Below are 20956 nucleotides of genomic sequence, written 5' to 3'. Positions count from 1 at the left end.
CCCCCCAGCTGTCAGATTTGCCACAGTCTCTCTCATCCTCAGCACTGTTCGAGTTATATCCTGTAGTCACCGCAGCAGCCCTGTGGGGGAAAGAGTGGTCCACCACCAGCATCGTAGTGCATTGTGATAACGAAGCGGCCATGCATTGGATAAATAAAGGCCGGTCTCATTCCCCCGCATTAATACCTTTCTTAAGACGCCTCATATGGATTTCAGCTTGTGACCAATTCATTTTAAATGCAAAACATGTCCCCAGATCCAAAAATCGAATAGGTGATCTCTCTCCCATTTTGCTTTCCAGAAATTCAGGCTGGTGTCACCAGATGCGGATCCACTCCCAACGCCAGTACCTCCCTATTCAGAGATGATATTTCTGTAAACCATCCACTGAAACCTCTCCTCGAAGCCTCCCTCAATTCTATTCTACAAGCCATCTCCCCCAGGACCCTCCAATCCGATTTACCCTCTTGGAATGGTTTAAAAACTTTCACCATGCTTACAACCTGCCCCGATTTTTCCCTGCTCACCATCACCTCATTCATCTCCCATCTCAACACCAACAAAAGCCTCAGTTTTACCTTCAGCATTTATTTAGATAGGACAGTAGGTCAACAGGAAGCAAAGTGGGTGAGAGAAATGGGGCACTTGAACTCGGGACACCCGAAGCGCAACGGCATTTCATGTCAGCTCTGCCCACAAGGCCATACGCACCGACCGTAACGCGATTTCTACCGAGGGAACCCCTACAACCCTGGGATGTGATTTCTATTGAATGCACCTCTGCCCCCCCCCCCCCCCCCCCCCCCCAATGAGGTCTATGCACACCGCTGCCACCCATAGACCCACCCCTTGAAGAAATCAGGACAGAAGTGGTTGAAAGTTGACAAAAGGGATGGATTAAAACACCAGGTGTAAACGGAAATGTTTCTCCCTCGTCTACTTGTGATCTGATCAACGAAAACACATCTTAATACAGGGTGTAAACAGGGCCTTTGAGAGTCACATGATCTAAAATCCATACTTTACTGGAGGGAATATAGTAAATGTATGTAGAAAAATATATTTAGGGTGATTCTTGCATCAGTGTGTTTCTACGAGAGCTACTGATATAATATAAATTATTCTTAATCACTAGAATTTAATGTCAGAGTTTCAGTATCTGAATATTGTGTTTAAGGAAACTGACTTTATTATCTTTAAATTGATTTTAGTTCTCATAGTCTCTCTCACCTTATCACTAGTGTTGCTTTCGTCAACGAAAATTGTGACTAAATATCGTCGTCAACAAACCTTTATCACGTGACGAAAACGAGACGAGACGCAAATATATAATGCAATATTGTTGACGAATAAAAACAAGACTAAATGTGTTTTGCAAAATAAAAAATATGCTAAAATGTCTCCTTCATTTCCGTTGACTAAAACAAGATGAAACGAAATGTTATAACGTTATTTCGTCTCGTTTAGTCGCGTTATTATTATTATTATTTTGCAGTAGTTCTGTTTCCTGTGTCTCTTCTGGAGCTGCATCAGGTTGCACTGCGCAGATGCAGGCGGCGTCTCTTCCTCAAGCCCCACTCGCGCCATTATTTAGAAGACGAAAACAAATATGTTAACATGTTTGGTTGGTAAAATAAATGTTGTAAATTCAAATCAGAGCGTCTTCCTTGTCTGGCATGGATGTATTCTTAAGTCTATAAGGTAACAATAATATAATAAGATAACCTTGTTTGAAATGGGTTTGGCTAAAAGAAAATGTTGGTTTCGTCTATACTACTAGCGCAGTGGTGGGCCGTCAGGGGAAGCAGGGCCTTCTCTGCTGGCCCTATAAAAAATTTTATTGTGTGAAAAATGTTTTATTGATTATTTAGGTATCATTTTCATTTGTGTAATGTCCACTAAATTGCCTATGATTAGTTTAGTTGAGGTTGAACTGGAATATCCTACATAAAAAAAGTCTGAGGCCAGCACTACAGATAGTGCTACCCTTTTGTTGAAAGACTTCACATCTGATTTGTTACAAGCATTAGTGACAGAATCATCAGCCAATCAAATTTTGACTTTCAATGACAGCCCGCCCTCTGGGTCCAGCTACGTGCCCAGTGCTACCCCCAGCGTTAGACCGCTTCTTTAATCAGGGATTTCTAAGGTACGAACATGAAAGTAAACGAAAAGAAAATGACAGCTGCAGTCATCGGCGCCTCACCAGATCTTGTTGCCGATCTACTAAAATTGTCTTTTTCAAGGCGCTCTTTTGCAGACAAAAGAGAATAACTGAGAAAGGAAGACTTACACCCAAAGTGAATTCACTAACAAAGGCCAGCAAAGGTTTTATGCGCCATTTCAACGATTGCAACTATGAGTGCTATCAGTGGCTGACAGCTAGCACCGAGCACAAGTTATTTTGTTGGCTGTGTTTACTTTTAAATCAGAGTAAAGTGGCATGGAATGACAGATCCATGGACTTTATTTACAAGTGACAGTTGAGTGCTTTATTATTTGATGAGTATTGTATCATGCACACTGTTATGGAGGTGTAGGTGGTGTGTTGATAATACTGTGGTGTGGTGGGTGGATGTCCAGCATTTGTACAGTTTTGCTGCTTTGGGTGCGTCGTCATTTTAGAGTGACATGAATGTGCATAGTGACCCATGTATTGGTGGATTACTTTTACTGATCATGTAGGGAAATTTACTCTGCATTTAACCCACCTCAATCTAGCCTACTATTAAAATAGTTGATCAGCCATCATTGTTTGTTGAGAGTCTGTGTGCAGCATAATATGTGCATTATATGCATATAGCTGCGTTAGCTATAACAGAGATGTGTAAGATGTTTACAGTTGAAGTTGAGCTTTATTGTCATTCCGCTACATGTGGGGACATACAATGGAATGAAATGTCGTGTCTCGCAGGACCACGGTTCTACATAAATACAGACATACAACAATGAAGTAAAAAACACCTATACACAACTAACCTTGCTTACTGAAGGCCCTACGGTATGCCACTGCTACTAGGTACTTATACTATATTGACTGGGTTAAATAGAATTACTAAAAAGAGACTAAAATGCCATTTTCATTGACTAAAACTAGACTAAATGTCATCAGTTTTCATCGACTAAAACTAGACGAAAATAGTCATGGATAATTCTGACTAAAATAAGACTAAAATGCTCAGACTTTTAGTTGACTGAAACTTGACTAGACTAAAAAGAGTATGAACGTGACTAAAACTAATAAAAACTAAAATGACAGCTTCACACAAAAACTAGACTAAAACTAAAATTAAAACTGGCCGCCAGAAACAACACTACTCATCACACTGTTAGTTTGAATGTGATCAAGAGAAAGTCCTTGTTTGATCTGAGAGAGTGAAGAGTGTGTCATTGTTCTCTACAGGTTGTATGACTGTGGCGTCACAGATGAAGGTTGTGCTGCTCTGGCTTCAGCTCTGAGATCAAACCCCTCACACCTGAGAGAACTGAATCTGTCTGGGAATAAACTAGAAGACTCAAGAGTGCTCTCTGATCTGAAGGATGATCCACATTATAAACTGGAGACACTATGGTAACAATGGTTTTTAACACTTTTCATTTTAAGTTCAAATGTCTGTTTTACTCACTAGAAATAAAAGGAAATTGTATCAGGTTCAGACACACCATGTGTTTGTGAATATTTTGTCTGAGATCCTCAGATAATGATTCTTAAATTAAGCTTCAGTTAGGTCTCTGAATTTTACACTGTTTAATATTAGTTTAATTCTGCTCATACTGTTGTGACAATAATATTAATGTTATTTTCAGATTTTGCCCTTTAAATGTCTCTATGCGTGTTACGAGATAACACGATTTTTATGAGAAAAATCATAATTGTCGATTATTCCCTTGAAATTGTAATTGTGATTATTTATGATCGTCACAATTTACACTGAACGATGTATATATCTTTGTTTGAAGCAACTGCATGCCATATTTTTAGATGAAAATAAACAAGCTGAAAACCTTCTATAGTATTAAGCCTCGATTGTGAACTATTCTGTATATTGGATTGGTTTCTTTAAATAAAAAAATAAAAATATGCATGGTATTATAATGCTATACTAAAACTAAAATTAAAACAATGCAAAAACCCTTAAGATGACTTGTAGAAAGAAAAGAACACATCTAAAGCACACAGAATAAAATAAGTGGATTTTGAATGATTAATTGCTGCTTTGAACGATTAATTTAATGATTAATTGTGGCATCCGTAATTGTGATTAGAAATTTGATTAATTGTGCAGCCCTAATGCGTGTGATAATCTGAGATTTGGATTGTTTGATATTAACTGGTATTAAATTCGTAGTGGAATGTAATGTTCATTTTTGCTGGTTCTGTGTCAGCTTTCTGTTGTGGGAAAGTGACCTTTCATGTCTTTTTGATTTTGTGACTTTGACTTTGAGCATCAGATAGAAGCTATAATATCATGATTGATAATTAATTAATATACCTTACCTAGTTAGTGCTAAGTTTTCTTATGAAAAGATGTGAGCGACATAATGTCTCGTACTGTTTGTGTGTTTTATTTTAGGACTTATCTTAGATGACATGATGGTGAATATGGATCCACTACAGAGACTGAAGATACAGCGACTTCACTGTTATAAATTGAAGGATCCTTAGATCCTCACGTGCAAATTGTGTGTGTTGTGTTTCTATTTTTTTATGTTTTTTAATTCATTTATAATCATTAGTCATTCATATGATTTGTTATTTGATTATTTTTGTTATTTGATTAGTATTTTTATTGTTTATTCATTTATTATCTTTATTCATTATGTTTCTATATTTCATATTTCTTATAAATTTTCCTTGCTTATGCATTTTCATTGTTGTTCAATCTCATGCTTGTGGGGTTTCGTGAACTGTTTTGTCTGTATGAATAGAGATATATAAGGGGGAATGTTTATGGAAGCCCAAGGTTTATGGGATGTTGCTGTGAAGCAGTTTTGGTATAAGAGTACATGTTGAATTTGTGCTGGTCAGACGAAGTCTGAACATTTAAACATACGCAACTAAGATTGTTGAATAAACTCTGTTACTTTTTACCATCACTTCGTCTCCTGCTTCTGCTCTTCTCTGGCTTTCCTCAGTCAACTTCTTGACTGACAGAAGACTGTTAAACACTCATTTTGGGTATCAACAGCTCTGCTGACTAGTTGTTCTGTTACTGGTTGAACTGATATTTTCTGACGGGATCTGGCATCTGGGGCTGGATCCTAAATATTATCTGGCGTGGGGACCCGATCTCACATTTTGGCGTTGTCTACAGGATGGGATAACGCTGCTGTTATCTCCATAAGAGTGGAGTCAAGATTGTTTCTCGCACGACCAGATTTGCATTTACATTTATGCATTTAGCAGACGCTTTTATCCAAAGCGACTTACATTGCATTCATGTTACAGTTTTTACATTTTATCAGCGCTTGCTTTCCCTGGGAAACGAACCCATGACCTTGGTGTTGCTAGTGCCATGCTCTACTATTTGAGCTACAGATGGTGGAATGTCCCAGACCACTGGGCATCTGACTCCGGGCCACGAGTGAGGACGGGGGGAGACTCTAGCAAGCATCTTCTCCTGTCTTAACTACTGCAAGCAGAGTGAGTGTGTTCTGTCTTGACATTTCATGAAAATTCATTACGTACTGTGGGAGTAGCTTGGCTACTGGGTCAGATTATATAATTTCTTCAGTTATGGAGGTGTCAGAAGTTAAACTAGATGATGTAATTGAAACGCTGACAGAACAACTGAAAGAGCACTTTAAGATCAAAGAAGCAGAACAAGAAATAGTTGCTAAATATAAAATCAAGATTCAAGATTTTTATTCGTCACATACACAATTATACAGAGTATAACCAGCAGTGAAATGTAAGTCAGGTCCGATCCAAGGACAGTGCAATTATATAGAATACAAATATTAAGAAAAAGAAAAGTAGAAAAAAAAATAAAAAGAATAAAATAAAAGATAAAAAAATATAAATATATATGTGCAGGTCAGTATGTTGTTGACATAAATAGTAATATAACAGGAATGTGCAAAAGAATGTGCAAAAAAGTTGTACAGGGTATTTGAATAGCAGCATATGAGGTAGATAAAATTATGAATAGCTTATTGATATAGTGGATGTTAACATGGAGTCAAATGATGTTATGACACAGAGTTAGAGTTTAGGAGCCTGATGGCCTGGGGGAAGAAGCTCCTCCTAAGTCTCTCAGTTTTTGCCATCAGGCTACGGAAGCGCTTACCAGATGGAAGCAAAGTGAATAGATGGTTACCAGGGTGATTAGAGTCCTTGATTATTTTGACAGCTCTATTTTTGCAGCGTTTGAGGTAGATGTCCTGCAGAGAGGGGAGAGCAGACCCTGAGATGCACTCAGCTAAGCGCACAACTCTCTGTAGTGCTTTGCAGTCCTGATTGGAGCTGTTTCCATACCACACTGAGATGCACCGAGTCAATACACTTTCTATGGTCCCTGAATAGAAAGTTTTCAGGATTGCTGGTGAGACCCTGAATTTCCTCAGCTATCGCAGATGTTACAGTCTTTGCCTGGCTTTCTTAACCTGTGTTTGGATGTGTGTAGTCCAAGTCAGGTTCTCAGAGATGTTTACACCGAGGTACTTGAAGCTACTCACCCTCTCCACAGGGGTCCCACTGATCATGAGAGGAGTGTAGGGCTGCTGCTGTCTCTTCCTAAAGTCCATGATCAACTCTTTAGTTTTGCTCACATTCAGAGAGAGACAGTTGTCCTGGCACCATGATGTGAGTCTCTACCTCATCCAAGTATGTGGTCTCATCATTGTTGGAGATGAGGCCCAGAACCACAGTATCATCAGCGAATTTGATAATAGATGTGGAGCTGTGAGAGGACACGCAGTCATGCATGTAGAGAGAGTTGAGCAGGGGACTCAGGACACAGCCCTGTGGGGCTCCTACGTTGAGGGTGACGGAGTTTGAGGTGAACTGGCCAACTTTCACCACTTGAGGTCTGCCGGTGAGGAAGTCTTGAATCCAGTCACAGAGTGAGGAGTTTAGGCCGAGGTCTGTGAGTTTAGAAGCCAGCTTGATGGGGACTATAGTGTTGAAAGCTGAGCTATAGTCAATGAATAGCAGCCTTACATAATTCCCATTGTTGCTGTCCAAGTGTGTGAGGGAAGAGTGGAGGACTTGAGAGATGGCATCGTCCGTAGATCTGTTTGGGCGATAGGCAAACTGAAGAGGGTCCAAAGTATCAGGGATGGAGGAGCAGATGTGGCTCTTAACAAGTCTCTCAAAAACCTTCATGACTATAGATGTTAGGGCAACTGGGCGATAGTCATTCAGGCAAGAGGGTTTATTATTCTTAGGCAAAGGGATTATTACGGATTTTTTAAATGAGGTGGGAACCACGGAGGTAGCAAGGGACTCATTAAAGATAGACGTGAACAAACCAGCTAGCTGATCAGTGCAGGACCTCAGAACACGGCCGGTAATCCCATCAGGTCCGGCTGCTTTCCTGACATTCACTTTCTTTAGTGCCCTCTGAACCTCATCCTCTGACACGGTGATTACAGGATCATCGCTGCTCTGCTGCTGCTTCCTGACACGCTGCCGCCGTTGCAATCGAAGCGGCCGTAGAAGATGTTTAACTCGTCGGCCAGCAACGGATCTGCTCTCACCTCCGCGGAAGATTCGTTTCCGAAGGCACAGATGGTCCTCAGTCCCTGCCACATCCGTCGAGAGTCATTGAGCTGGAAATGAAACTCAATTCTCTCTCTGTATCTGTGTTTAGCGGCTCTTACTCTTACGGAGAGCATAGCATGATGCTTTGTACTCACTCATATTCCCGGTCAGAAGAGCCTCATTGTAAGCGGCAGTGCGTGTGTTAACCACAGCACGGATTGTTCTGTCCACCCACGGTTTCTAGTTGGAGAATGTCCTTATCGTTATTGTTTCTGTAGCTTGCTCGGTTAGCGTGTTTACAAAGCTTAATGCTACATCCGTGAACTCGCTGACGTCAGAAGAACTCGCCTGGAACATGTCCCAGTCGACGTCATCAAGAGCCACCTGCAGCATAGCTTCTGAGTGGGAGGACCAGCGCGTCACTACTCTCTGCACCGGGGGATCCTGAACGAGACTTTGTTTGTATTCCGGTGTGAGAAAAATGGCGGCATGGTACGATTTACCAAAAGCAGGAAGTGAGCAGGCTTTGTAGGCATTCTTGAACTAAGTGTAGCAATGATCCAGTGTGTTTGGTCCTCTAGTTGGACAGGATACATGTTGGTGAAAGTTCGGCATGACCCATCTGAGGTTAGCTTTGTTAAAGTCTCCCGCGATGATAAAGGCAGCGTCAGGATGTTTGTTAATGCAGCCGCTGAGCACATCATGAAGTTTAGACAAAGCCAAGCCGGTGTCCGCCTGTGGTGGAATGTACACAGCAGTAACAATGATCGATGAAAACTCCCAGGGCAGATAAAATGGGCGGCAGATAATGGAAAGATGTTCCAGATGAGGCGAGCAGGAACGCGACAGAATGGAGATATTCCTGGGATCACACCATTTCTTGTTAATCACGAAACACACTCCTCCACCCCTGGATTTACCGGCCTCTGCTGTTCTGTCCGTCCGAAAAACAGAGAAGTTATCACTTGGCATTACAGCAGTGTCCGGGACCATGGACGAAAGCCACGTTTCTGACAAACAAAGGATGTTACAGTCCCTTATGTCCCGTTGGAAACTAATCCTGGCTCTAAGATCGTCCATCTTATTCTCCAAGGATTGGACATTTGCGAGCAGAATGCTCGGAAGGGGAGGACAGTGAGCCATTTTCCTGAGTCTATCTCGAATCCCAGCACGTTTCCCGTGGTGTTTCTTGATCCTTCGCCTCGGGGACGTGAGATGTGTAAAAAGAGAAAGTAAAAGTAAGTTAAAAAAGTTGATAAAAACACAATCTTAGCGGAGCGACCTGGACGGTGTCCAGCGCCGCCATCTTGGAAGGTGCAAAGGGGTGGTCTTTGGGAACCTAAAGACATGAAAAAATCATGGGGTAAAATTCAAAGAATGAAAACCAGACAATCAAGGCAAATCCCTTGGATTTTTTGCCACTTTGTCTAAATATAGAAAATGGGAAATGAAACAGTAATTAGATAATCATAACAGAGACAAAGAGGTCATGGAGAGAAAGCTGAAGGGGTTACAAGTTAGGTGTCAGGAATTAAAAACTCAGCTTGAAAATGAACAGAAAACTAAAACAGCTATTGTCCAAATTACACAAGAGATTGATCAGAAGCAATTTTCTTTTAGTTTTACCAAAATTGCCTGCATGTGATACTGGTAGTGACACTGACGTGACCACAGATTCAGATTCTGACACAGACACCGATGATTGTGAAAGGGCAACAGCAAAGCTTAGACCATTGAGAGATAACGTCAAGAAGGGGAAAAAGCGGACTGAGGTTTATCTTCAGAAAACAAAAGAATGGAATGTGCTAATGGATCATGAGGTGTGCAGTGTTGTGCAGTACAAATATTCACCCCTGACTTCTAAAGAAGTGTATGAGTGGTCAAAGGAGGTAGGAAATGTCAGAAAAGATCCAAGATCAGCTTTAGCTCGATTGGAAGCTCTGAAAGAAATTGTTTCTCTGTCAGTCAGAAATGGGTTCAGCATAGTCTCAGTCAATCTGTCATCAGCAGACAGGAGAGATTTACAAGAAGCTCTTGGTGACGCTTAAATGGTGAATGTCTGACTGATGACAGAGCTGAGAAAGAAGGATGGAAGAAACTTAAGGCTTGGTGCAGGAGAGCACAACAGCAAAAAGTAGATTGGAATGAAATCACAAGATGTAAACAAAAGACAGATGAAAGATGTGGAGGATTTCACTGAACGATTGTGTGAGACCATTTAACTTTACTCTGGCTTGGATGTGGGCTGTGAACCATCAAGTTTTATCAAGATCCCGGGAAAAGGAGGGCCTTTCCTATCAGTTTGACTGAATGGGTTAATTCCTGACATTAGGAAAGGAGTGTGTAACAGGAAGGAGGGCTTAGGCTTCCCTACTGACACAAATCTAACTGCTAATTACTAATTTGCCTGTTTAAGTGTCAGAGTTTAATTCATTTGAGTAGGTACAGTACATAAAACATGAAAAATATGGATTGTGGACTGTATATAAAACCAATAAAGACATAATCATAAAAAATAAGCCTTGTGCATTATAGGGAATAATATTCTGAATACTTTACAGTTGGTTTGATATCTTTATCTCCAACGGTGTCAGAGTTTAATTCATTTGAGTAGGTAGAGTACATAAAACATGAAAAATATGGATTGTGGAGTGTATATAAAAACAATAAAGACATAATCTGAAAAAACAAGCCTTGTGCATTATAGGGAATAATATTCTGAATATTTTACAGTAGTTTTGATATCTTTATCTCCAACGGTGTCAGTTTAATTCATTTGAGTAGGTAGAGTACATAAAACATGAGAAATATGGATTGTGGAGTGTATATAAAAACAATAAAGCCATAATCATAAAAAATAAGCCTTGTGCATTATAGGGAATAATATTCTGAATATTTTACAGTAGTTTTGATATCTATATCTCCAACGGTGTCAGAGTTTAATTCATTTGAGTAGGTAGAGTACATAAAAGGATTGTGGATTGTATATAAAAACAATAAAGCCATAATATGAAAAACCAAGCCTTGTTCATTATAGGGAATAATATTTAGATATTTTTAACAGTTGGTAAGATACCTTCAAATCAGATGGTATTGTTGTTTAATGTATTTGTATTATTGCATACATTAAAAGTTGTAAAATTATTATAAAATGCATAACATGCTAATTCCAAAAACAGAGCCTTGTGCAATAACAGGGATGTTTTTCAGAACATTTTAGTATTGGTTTTACGGTATAATGTAATGTAGTTAAATTGTTTAATTAATTTATATGGTTAATTTTTCATAATTTTTTTTCTAAAAAGTAAGCCTTGTGCAACGTAAAGGACAAATATTTATGTCTATCTGAGTTAGTTACGGCTTGAAACATAACAGGTGTTAAGAGTTTAACTGAAATGAAACCGAATGTCTAATGAATGTCAAACGTAAAACTAACTTTACCGCCGTCAGTGTCTCTGATAAGCACGTAATTTTAAGCTGGTGCACCACTAGTGTGTCTTTGTTTTCATTTTGCACAAGCTGCAACAGCTCCGTGCAACAGAAACACTCGGTTTTGCGAAACCTTTACGATTAATTAACCGTGACGTTTTAAAGCGCGGTTAATCGCGGAAGCGGTTAATCGCTGCCTAATTTACATACAATAAATTATAGTGCTCGTGTAAAGTGCTGAGTCATTTTCTCACACCAAACTTTATTTTTGTATTCTTTTTCAGGAGGTCCTACAAGTCATCGACCTGTAAACAATGCAGAGAAAAATTGTGAAAAAAAATAATTGGGTTAATAATGTATATATTACATATTAAATAATATCAAATAAAATAAATGCTTTACATTCTTGTTGGAGAGATTTTTCATTTCTCGAGCAATTCTCCTGTCAAATTCCTCAACTTCACTAAAAGAAAAGATAAATGCTGTTGTAACACAAAAATCCAACAGTTTTTGTACAAACAAAAATTGAAAACATACCTTGAGTAATAAATGGGGCCCTGGAGGAACACCTCTTCAGCCTCCTGCCAAGACAAGCCCTGCAGCTCGCAAAGGCCATGAATGATGGCCTGTACAAATAAACCAATTAATAAAATAAAACATGCACACACTGCAGAACATAAACATGCTCATGTTCAAACATGTTTTGGGCTTACCTCTGGGAGGAGACATCCACAAATGAACTCCACCTCATCATTGTAGGTCAGCTGCGTTTGGGTTTTATTAAGAACTCCTTTCATGTAGTTATAAAGGATTGTCAGGGACTGCTCGTTGTCAATGTAGATGTGGCGTTCGGGCTCAGAAACAAGGACACCAAATAAACATACCAACTACGCCACCCTGGGGGCTTATTACCAGGGAATCGCCCTAAACAAATTAGGAGCACACAAGGCTCACAGGCTCGTATTGGTTGGAGTCAGGCATGAGACATGGGTGAAGAATACAAACAATAAAATCACTTTATTGATTAAAATGATACAAACAAAGTCATCAGAAAAAGGATGTTCAAAATTGGACACTCCTGGCAACGGAAATTGGGAACGGCAGCCGTATTACTCCACCTAAGGGGCCTCCCTATTCTCCTAAAAGAAAAGAAACAAAGAAAACCACAAACACACGTGTACTCACACTGCACTCCGTCAAACACCTCCAAGTGGCACAGCAATCACTCCAAAATACCACCACCAAGATGAGGAGGGCTGCCGCCCTTAGTTTCCTTGCCGCCCAGGCCTACAATAAAGAACACACAGACTCATACACCACAAAATGAAAAAACCAAAAAAGGAGAAAACAAGAAATACACAAAAACAATTATTTGACCCAAATGCACAATGTTCATCTCAAACCAATATGATAACAAGCACTCTCATCCCAGAAAGATACATTCCAGATGATCGTCACCTCACAACATTGTTGAATAGTACACATTCACCACTTAAATCCAGGGTACTCTTATGAGAACAATTGGATAACCGGGTATCCTAGACAGCATCAAGAAAATACAGACCAGGTGGTTGTTTAACTCGTACCGGGCCACAAAGACCGCACTTGAGCCAAAAAGACAGAATTGAACAAACCAAACATTCACATAATAATAAATAAACAAAAAACAAAAAGAAAACTTAAATCAAAACAATAAACAGTGATGACTAAGAATAATGAGCATCAAAAGCCACTTTAAATACAGCTCCTTCCATTCTGAGTACCCAATATCAAATCCCGGGCAATGAAAACATCCACACCAGTTCTCATAGAATGACAGAGAAAAATTAACGTTAATGGTGCCGTTAAAGTCGGAGATGTCGCAGTGACGCTAGTCAGTAAGGCTACACAGCAGCGAAGCACGTAGTAATTGGGGTCGCTCAACAGTCGTATATTCATGAAATCAAGCCAAACGGCAGCACGTAGTAATTTCGTAGTCGCTCAGCAGTTTATGTTGAACCGGACTTCTGATTAAAGCGTCCAGTGAACGACAATGATGACGAAACAACCCACCATAACCTTAAACAGGCATATGAAACACACCTGGATTAAAACAAAGAGAAAACTCACCAAGCGGGCTTGAGTCGGACTGAGGCATTAAATATGAAAGGTTGAAAACATACCTGGACAGCCCGTCATTAAAGAACCACGAAACTCATCCGCTTTTCCGGAAGTTCACACAACAGCGAGCGCCGCCAAGTGTACGCCGATTAGTTCCCCTGTCCACTACAACAAAGAAGTCCATATCACCCGGTGCCACAGGAATCATTTGCAACAGAGTCGCTAACCGGCAGCTCTTACCTCTCCAGCTCTGGCACACCGCGCCGGAACAACAACAATGACATGACGTCACGTGTCATGCCCTCACAGGTAACATACACCAACCACATTTATAGTCCTCATAACTAGCACTAAATCACCATCCAGCCGGGCGTTAATAGGCGGGGCGAGTGCCTACTGCTACATAGACAGGCACTTGAAAACGGGGTTTTAGTGGAAACCTTTGACCTTTTGCCACTGAGTATATCCTTTGGGCCATAGAAGGGAATTATATTTCATATGTAAATGCACAAGTCATTAATTACATTTGGCAAATAATAGTTAAATTGTCACTTGACTATATTTAAGTTGACCATAATCAGAGTCTGGAGGAGTAATTTAAAGTGGAACCATCATTACCACCAAATGCTGCTCTGCTGATTTTGATGTGAGAATTAAGTCCACTAATCTTTTTTCACTCCTGTCCCGATCTTGAACTGCTTGGACATGTGCCGGAAGATTGGATGTGGTTCTTCTTTCCACCCTAAAAAGGGGCAGTCTTTCCCTCCAATACACTTCTTGCCTCCTCAGTCTAGAAAGCTGCGCCCATAGCTTTCAAGCAAGACAAAATCCATAATAATTAGTCACAGGTAAGAGAGCTATTAAGGATGTTTTGTTACTCGTGTTCCAAGTTGTTGTATTGACACAATATCAAATTGAAATTTGACAGATTTAAAAGATCAAAATTTTCACCACCATTGGCGGATGATGGCATATCCATCTGAAAGAAAGACTGTTTAGTCTAACAGTTAACCAACATGTTTTGTTAATACATGATGCTGGCTGTGCTTGCAACAACCATGCACCTTTTTGAAAGAAATGTTGCTTAGAGTAAAGCAAGATAAAATACACCACCACCTGAGTTACATTTTTAGCTATGATAAATAAAAGCACCATCCTGACAAGAACAACAGCCTGGTAAAAGAAAGGTTACATAAATAAAACAAAAATACCTCCTGGAATTGAAACCCAATGCCACACACCATTGAGAGGGTGTAGTGGAAAGAGAGAAGACACAGTCATTTACAATGTTTACAAATCTTTAAATCAATTAACTGAACAATTTTAAATCTTACCATGAGCACAAAAACACCACAATCATTCCCTCTTGTCTGACGTGGCAAAGCCTAAAATCAGTAAAGCAAACCATTTTATTTTAGAATAATGTACAAAAAATGTAACTGTTGTAAAAGCCAAATAATGACAATTAAGTTGATTCCTCACCGGAAAATCATATCCAGTCTTTTCAGTCCATGTTCCATGATCAACTTGGTAAGCAATTTGCCTGTAGACAAAACATATTATTAGTAATATTGACAATAACAGCTCACCTCAACTCTAGAACACCATGCATAAAAAAGGCTAGATGAACATAGCCAGAAGTGCAAGAAACGGCTATAGGAACATAGCCAAAAGTGACAGCACTATAACACGGTTAGGAAATGAATAGAAATGGCTATAGGAACGTAGCCACATATCAGATAAAGGCTGAAACATGTCTTAGTTTATTGATAGACCTAAAAATGTATTCCTCATCTCCAAATCCTGATTCATGCTCTGCGTACAGAGAGTCTAAAAACACCATCTCTCTTCGAAGCAGCATCATTATCTACGATGTTATTTCATTTGAACCTTATTGCTTCTTCCAAGATTTTTCAGTGTTTAATTTTAGAAACACACACATTGCAATAGCAATCAACATATGCACCAGACATTTCAATATTTCCTTACACAGGCAACGAAGTGGTCTGGTCCATTAGTATTTGTCCATGCTGGAAAGACTAACAGGTCTTTCAAGTCTGCATCTTCCTAGAATTGATCAGGACAGCTATGTGCTTTAATTTACTTTTTACCTCCCACACAGTAAATACAGTACATACACTCACCGGTAATCCAGTAACAATGTTGTTAGGAGTTCTTTTCCATACAGGGACAACATAAAAGTCCTCAATGTATATGTCCTTGCTCTACAGGAATGAAAAGAAACTGTTGACAATGACATGAACATTTTCACACAGTTTAGAACAATGTTTTTTTTCTAAATTTGGATCAAGTTAAAACATAATCTATATAAATATTATAACCTGTTGAATGTTACATTTTATGGTACCTACAATTTGCCGAGCCATTTCACCAATTAGCTCCACGCAGACGTTTCTAATCTGCAATAAATACTCTGATAAGTCTATGTGTTTAATTAGAAACAATTATAATAAAAAAACAGACTGCTTACATGGGAGTCCATGTCCCTCAACAATCCAAGGCTCCAAAATTCTTCTCGGATAAAGGCACACTTGCCCCTCCTTCACAATTATTTCACTGCCAGGGCGATTTCGGTCCAGCACATAATCAAGCTGTAATAATAATAACAATAAATATGTGTGTGTGTGTGTGTGTGTGTGTGAGTGTGTGTATAATGTAAATTTTTCACCAGTTTCTCTTGTAATGGATGTCAGTCCCTCTCCCAAGGCTTGTAGAATCAAAAAAATGCAGAAGAGTGGTCGGTTCACAAGCTGTTTTTTCTGTAATTGGAACTGATGACTGAGGAGATGTGACTGATGTTATGGCTGGTGATGCAGCGGTCGTTTGTGCAGTCATAATATTTTCTGGCAGTGCTGTCAGTGGTCCTGAAAGTACATTAAACCACCAAAATGAGAAAATATCACATCATAACCAGAGAACAGAAACTTGACATTTAGTAACTGGACCATGCATTTGTCCATGCATTTCTCTGTGGAGAACGGATTTTCTATAAAATACAAATATACACATAAGAACAGTTAAGGATATAGTGCTGTATTTGTTACACAAATGTGAGTAAGGGAAAGATTACCTAACACAACCTGGCTGTGGACATTCATGTGAATGTTTGTGTTGAATTCCTTTTTTATGTCATGAAGACGTTTCTCATTTTTTCTGACATTGTAATGGTGGATGATGTTTCGCATGAGGAAAACGTGTGGATGGCAATGCCATGTTCATAAAGTAGTTATTTTTCTTTAGCTTTGAAAAAAGCTGTTCTGCAGCCTGACTGTTAACTCTGCCAGCTAGCTGAGGCACAAGACGAAGCTTCCTCAGGGAATCACGAGGGTCTTTTGTGTTGTCTTCGTGAAAGCGGTCATACAGAACATAGTGTTCTGCAGAACCAGTTATTGGATGACCATCTGGATCTGGACTTTGCTTTTTTGCAGTGAGCCACGGCAGTGTAACCTGTAGGTTTCCTGATTTTGCTTTTGTAATATTTTCAGGGGTTGGTTCGAGTAACCTTCCTTCAAAAGGTGTGAAAGTTATGGGTTGCCTCAGGTTTGTGTGGGTGGACAGTCCACGGGCTAAGTCGTATATTACAATATTAGGCAGATGCTTCCAAGACAGAAGCATATCTGCAAAATCCCGTGGACTTTCTGCTCGCAGATTACATTTTATACTGTACACTATGCCACAAGGGCACATGATGACAGCCCAACCTCCTGGAACAGACAAACATACAACAAAGATAAGCAAATTGTTAAAAACACTTTTTCTAATCCCATGAATGACATTGGGCCGTACAATGATCATAGGTTATGACGGAGGGCAGTGGCGTTGAGCTTAAGAACGGAGATGTTGAGAAACTGAACTGGGGCTGAAAAACTTTAAAGATGCAGCGCTTCAGAGTAAGGGGCGTCTCTGCTCTGAGCAAATCACAGCGCTCTCCCTTCTCACTCACTTTTCCTCCACTTTCCCCGCGGTGTGAGAAGAATGTTTTCTTTATTCGCTATGTTGTGCCCTGTCCTGACCTGTGGTCCCCCGGACCTCACCCCTTCACCCTGCCCCTACTACATCCAATCTATTCAACTTTGGGAAAGCCCTCTGAGGCGACTTTGTTGTAATATTGGGCTATACAAATAAAAACTGAAAGCTATCATCAGTGTGCCCTACATTACATCATATTTCATGTTATTTTTTATTCATATTTCATTTATAATCATTTTATGGATTTTTTTAGACAATGAGAACACCCATTATACCATGATTTTCATACTGCACATTTGTTTGCCATAATTTTGTCCAAGACAAAGAGCAATGATATAAACACTGCTTTTGGATGAACCCACAAAGTGGCATGGATGTAGCAACAGCAAAAGAGAACAAAGTGTGGTGAGAAGAGGGGGGAGGCGGGAAAAGAAGACAGGTCTTCGCTTCTGCTGCTAAAAGAGGCTGCATACTGGAATGGCTTTCAAAAGATCAGCAGCTGCCTCTACCCAATGAGTTTCATATTGTATACACACTGACATGTGACGCAATAATGTCTTTATAGCAGCCTATTATTTAACGAATGTGTTAATATTAATGCATGGACTGATTCATTAGCAGATGATGATTAGGATTAGCAGTTGATTAGGCTTGCACTTGCATCACATCCAATGCACCTCCCCCACACGGAGGCCACTACACACCCCAGTGTCAGACCAGGCCGCCTCCAACACCCCCCAGAGCTGTACACCACCAGTCACACCCCAACCAGTGCCAAGTGGAAAATAGGGCCCATTATGGCTATGTGACTTTACACATTTCTGAATTATTCATAATATTTCAATGTGCAACATTGAGGCTTACCTGAAGCAGCCCAAATCTTTTCAAAAACCTTGTCATAGGCCTCCCTTGACCTCATCTTCTCTGAAAGTCGCAGGAGTAGATCTGTGCGAGAGCCTTTGGCATCTAAACCACTGGGACGGTTCCCGTTATTGACTCTTCGGCACTGATTGGCGGTTCAATCTCTGACTCATGTTAATCGGCAGTTTATTGAGTGCACCTGCCGGTGTGGTTTAGACGCCCTTTAAAAGAGAGTACCATCAGAGATATGGCAGCTCGGTTTTGGACTTGGACTTTGGGTTGTGTTTGGTTTAATTTGATTTGATTTGATTTATGTTGTTAGAGCATTTTGACATCGCTACAACAGCACATTACATTAACATTCAGACACCCTGCTTTACATACTGATGATGCTGATGTTTTCAGAAATATTGTTATTTTTGTTGTGTTTTGTTTATTATAATGTTTTATTATAATGTTTTATTTTGAGTTTAATAAAGCCTTTCTTTATGGAGCTTTGTTTTCGTGCGTCCCTCCTTTTTGTTGCTACCCTTTGAGCCAGGGGTCGTAACAAATTGGGGGCTCGTCCTCGCTTAGTTTTGTAGTTGGGAAGCATGTGTATTAGTTTATACCTAAGACCGTTTAAGTCGTCGTGTGAAATCACCAGTTGGTAAGTACATATGTGCAATATTGTTTTGAACGTGAGTTTCCCTGTTAGGAACAGCGGCATGTTTCCTTTTGAGACTTGTCGAGGTTGTTGTTTTGTGTAGTGTTGCGGTGAACGTGGGTAGTAGTATTTATCTCGGGGGCACATCCGTGGTGTTGAGCGCGTCGCTGGTTTTGCCGGTTGCGTTTTCACCCAGCGGGCTATAGTGCATAAGTACCCCCACAAGTAATCGCATGAAGACTAGGGTTGAGTTAGATAGAATATTGGGTAGGTAGATAGAGGGATCTCTCGTTATTGGTTTGCACTGTGTGCGTTAAATTGTTTTGTGGTGAATTTTCATGGCGGATATTGATCTGTTTATTAGTTCACCTTCCCATTAATTTTTGGAAGGGTGTTCTAAAGAACAATTGTTAGAGATCGCTGAATATTATAAAATATATAATATATAATATATATATAGCAGGTGTATCTAATTTGCAAACGACTTTGTCTTTTGACCAGCAAAAAGAACTATTACTTTTGCAGATGGAGCATGAGAAATTAAAACAGCATTCTGAAGGAAGTAAGTTGGAGTTGGAAAGAACAAGATTTGAAGTAGAAGCCCTAAAATTGAAGCTTGCGAGAGAGGGTAAGCTATCTAATCATGATGAGGAACCAGGTATGTCTTTTTCGCTTACTTCAAACTTAAAACTTGTTCCGAAGTTTAATGAAGAAGACCCTGATGTTTTCTTTACCATGTTTGAACGTATGGCAGAAATGAGGGGCTGGTCAAATGAAAATTGTGTTGCTTTACTACAATGTGTTTTAACTGGAAAAGCACAAGTAGTTTTCTCTTCAATGTCGGTTGATGACTATGGGGATTATGATAAAGTAAAATCTGTAATTTTAAAGGCATATGAGTGCGTACCAGAAGCATATAGACAACGTTTTCGTTTGCAGGAAAAAGAGGAAGTACAAACACATCTAGAATTTGTCAGAGACTTGAGAAGAAATTTCAATCGTTGGTGTACAGCACTAGAGATTAAGACATTGGAAGATTTAACTAATTTGATGGTATTAGAACAATTTAAAAACACTGTTCCGAATCGTCTAGCTATATATATATATTAATGAGCATAATGTTGAAACTCCTGAGGAAGGGCGATGTTGGCCGATGATTTTGTGCTAATGCATAAATCCACCTATGTTGATGCTCATCTTCGTGATGTTCAGTCTGCTTGCTTTGTAAAGTCGCCATCTAAAAATGACCGTGTGTTCACGGGGAAATTTGACCCAAGTAAGATATGCAATTACTGCCGGGAGAAAGGACATTGGAAATTGGATTGTTCAGTTCTTAGGAATAAATCCAAAAACTCTGTTTCACGTTCACCTGTAAAGTCAGCTGCTTTAGTGGCACCAGCTCTGTCTGAACGAATAGGAAGGATTGAAAACCAGAAACCCGATGTTGAATTTTTGTCTTCTTATTCTCCTTTCATTACAGAGGGTAGTGTGTCTTTAGTAGGAGAAAAGGAAGTTTCAGTTAAAATATTAAGGGATACTGGATCGATGGATTCGTTCATATTGGAGTAATAATAATAATAACTTTATTTTTATATAGCGCCTTTAAACAGTTTCTCAAAGCGCTTCACATAATAAAACAAATAAAAGTACAACACACAAAAGACAACTAATTAAAAACAGACTAAGATATCATTTAAAATCAAAACAGTCAAGAAAAAGCTAACCTAAAAAAATGAGTTTTTAAATAAGACTTAAAAATGCTTAAATTCTGAGCATCTCTAATTTGTAGAGGGAGTACATTCCAAAGCCTGGGAGCATAGGAAGAAAAAGCCCTGTCCCCTACAGAGCGCATCCGTGTCTGAGGAACTACCAATAAACCAGCTTGTGAAGATCGTAAATGACGCTTAGGTGTATATAAAGTTAAAAGAGCAGACATATATTGAGGGGCCAGACCATGCAGTGCCTTATATGTGAGCATAAGAATTTTAAAATCAACTCTAAACCTGACCGGGAGCCAATGCAAAGACTTGAGAATTGGTGTAATATGTTCATTTTTTCTGGCACCAGTCAGGATCCTAGCAGCAGAGTTTTGCACATATTGCAATTTATTAAGTGTGGTTTTAGGAACCCCAGCAAGAAGTGCATTACAGTAGTCAATGCGAGAAAAAACTAGGGTGTTTATAAGCCTTTCAGTCACAGGAAGGGATAGCATAGAACGGAGTCTC

At 39.6% G+C, this 20956-nt stretch overlaps 1 protein-coding gene across 1 annotated transcript in view; it reads left to right on the top strand.

Moving 5' to 3' along the window:
- Positions 1-11445, top strand: part of LOC306885295 (NLR family CARD domain-containing protein 3-like) — a gene marked incomplete at both ends in the record, with an annotated part of 80297 nt that extends 68852 nt beyond the window's left edge. Inside the window, 3 exons of the mRNA XM_079441729.1 lie at positions 3404-3571; positions 9360-9594; positions 11419-11445. Of these exons, the coding sequence (XP_079297855.1) occupies positions 3404-3571; positions 9360-9594; positions 11419-11445 (430 nt within the window). The remainder of the gene's footprint in view (positions 1-3403; positions 3572-9359; positions 9595-11418) is intronic.
- Positions 11446-20956: the final 9511 nt, after the last annotated feature.

Source organism: Barbus barbus (genome assembly GCF_936440315.1).
Source record: "Barbus barbus genome assembly, chromosome: 19".
Lineage (NCBI taxonomy): Eukaryota > Metazoa > Chordata > Actinopteri > Cypriniformes > Cyprinidae > Barbus > Barbus barbus.
The sequence above is the reverse complement of the archived record's forward strand: the minus strand, read 5'-3'. Positions and strand labels throughout refer to the sequence as shown.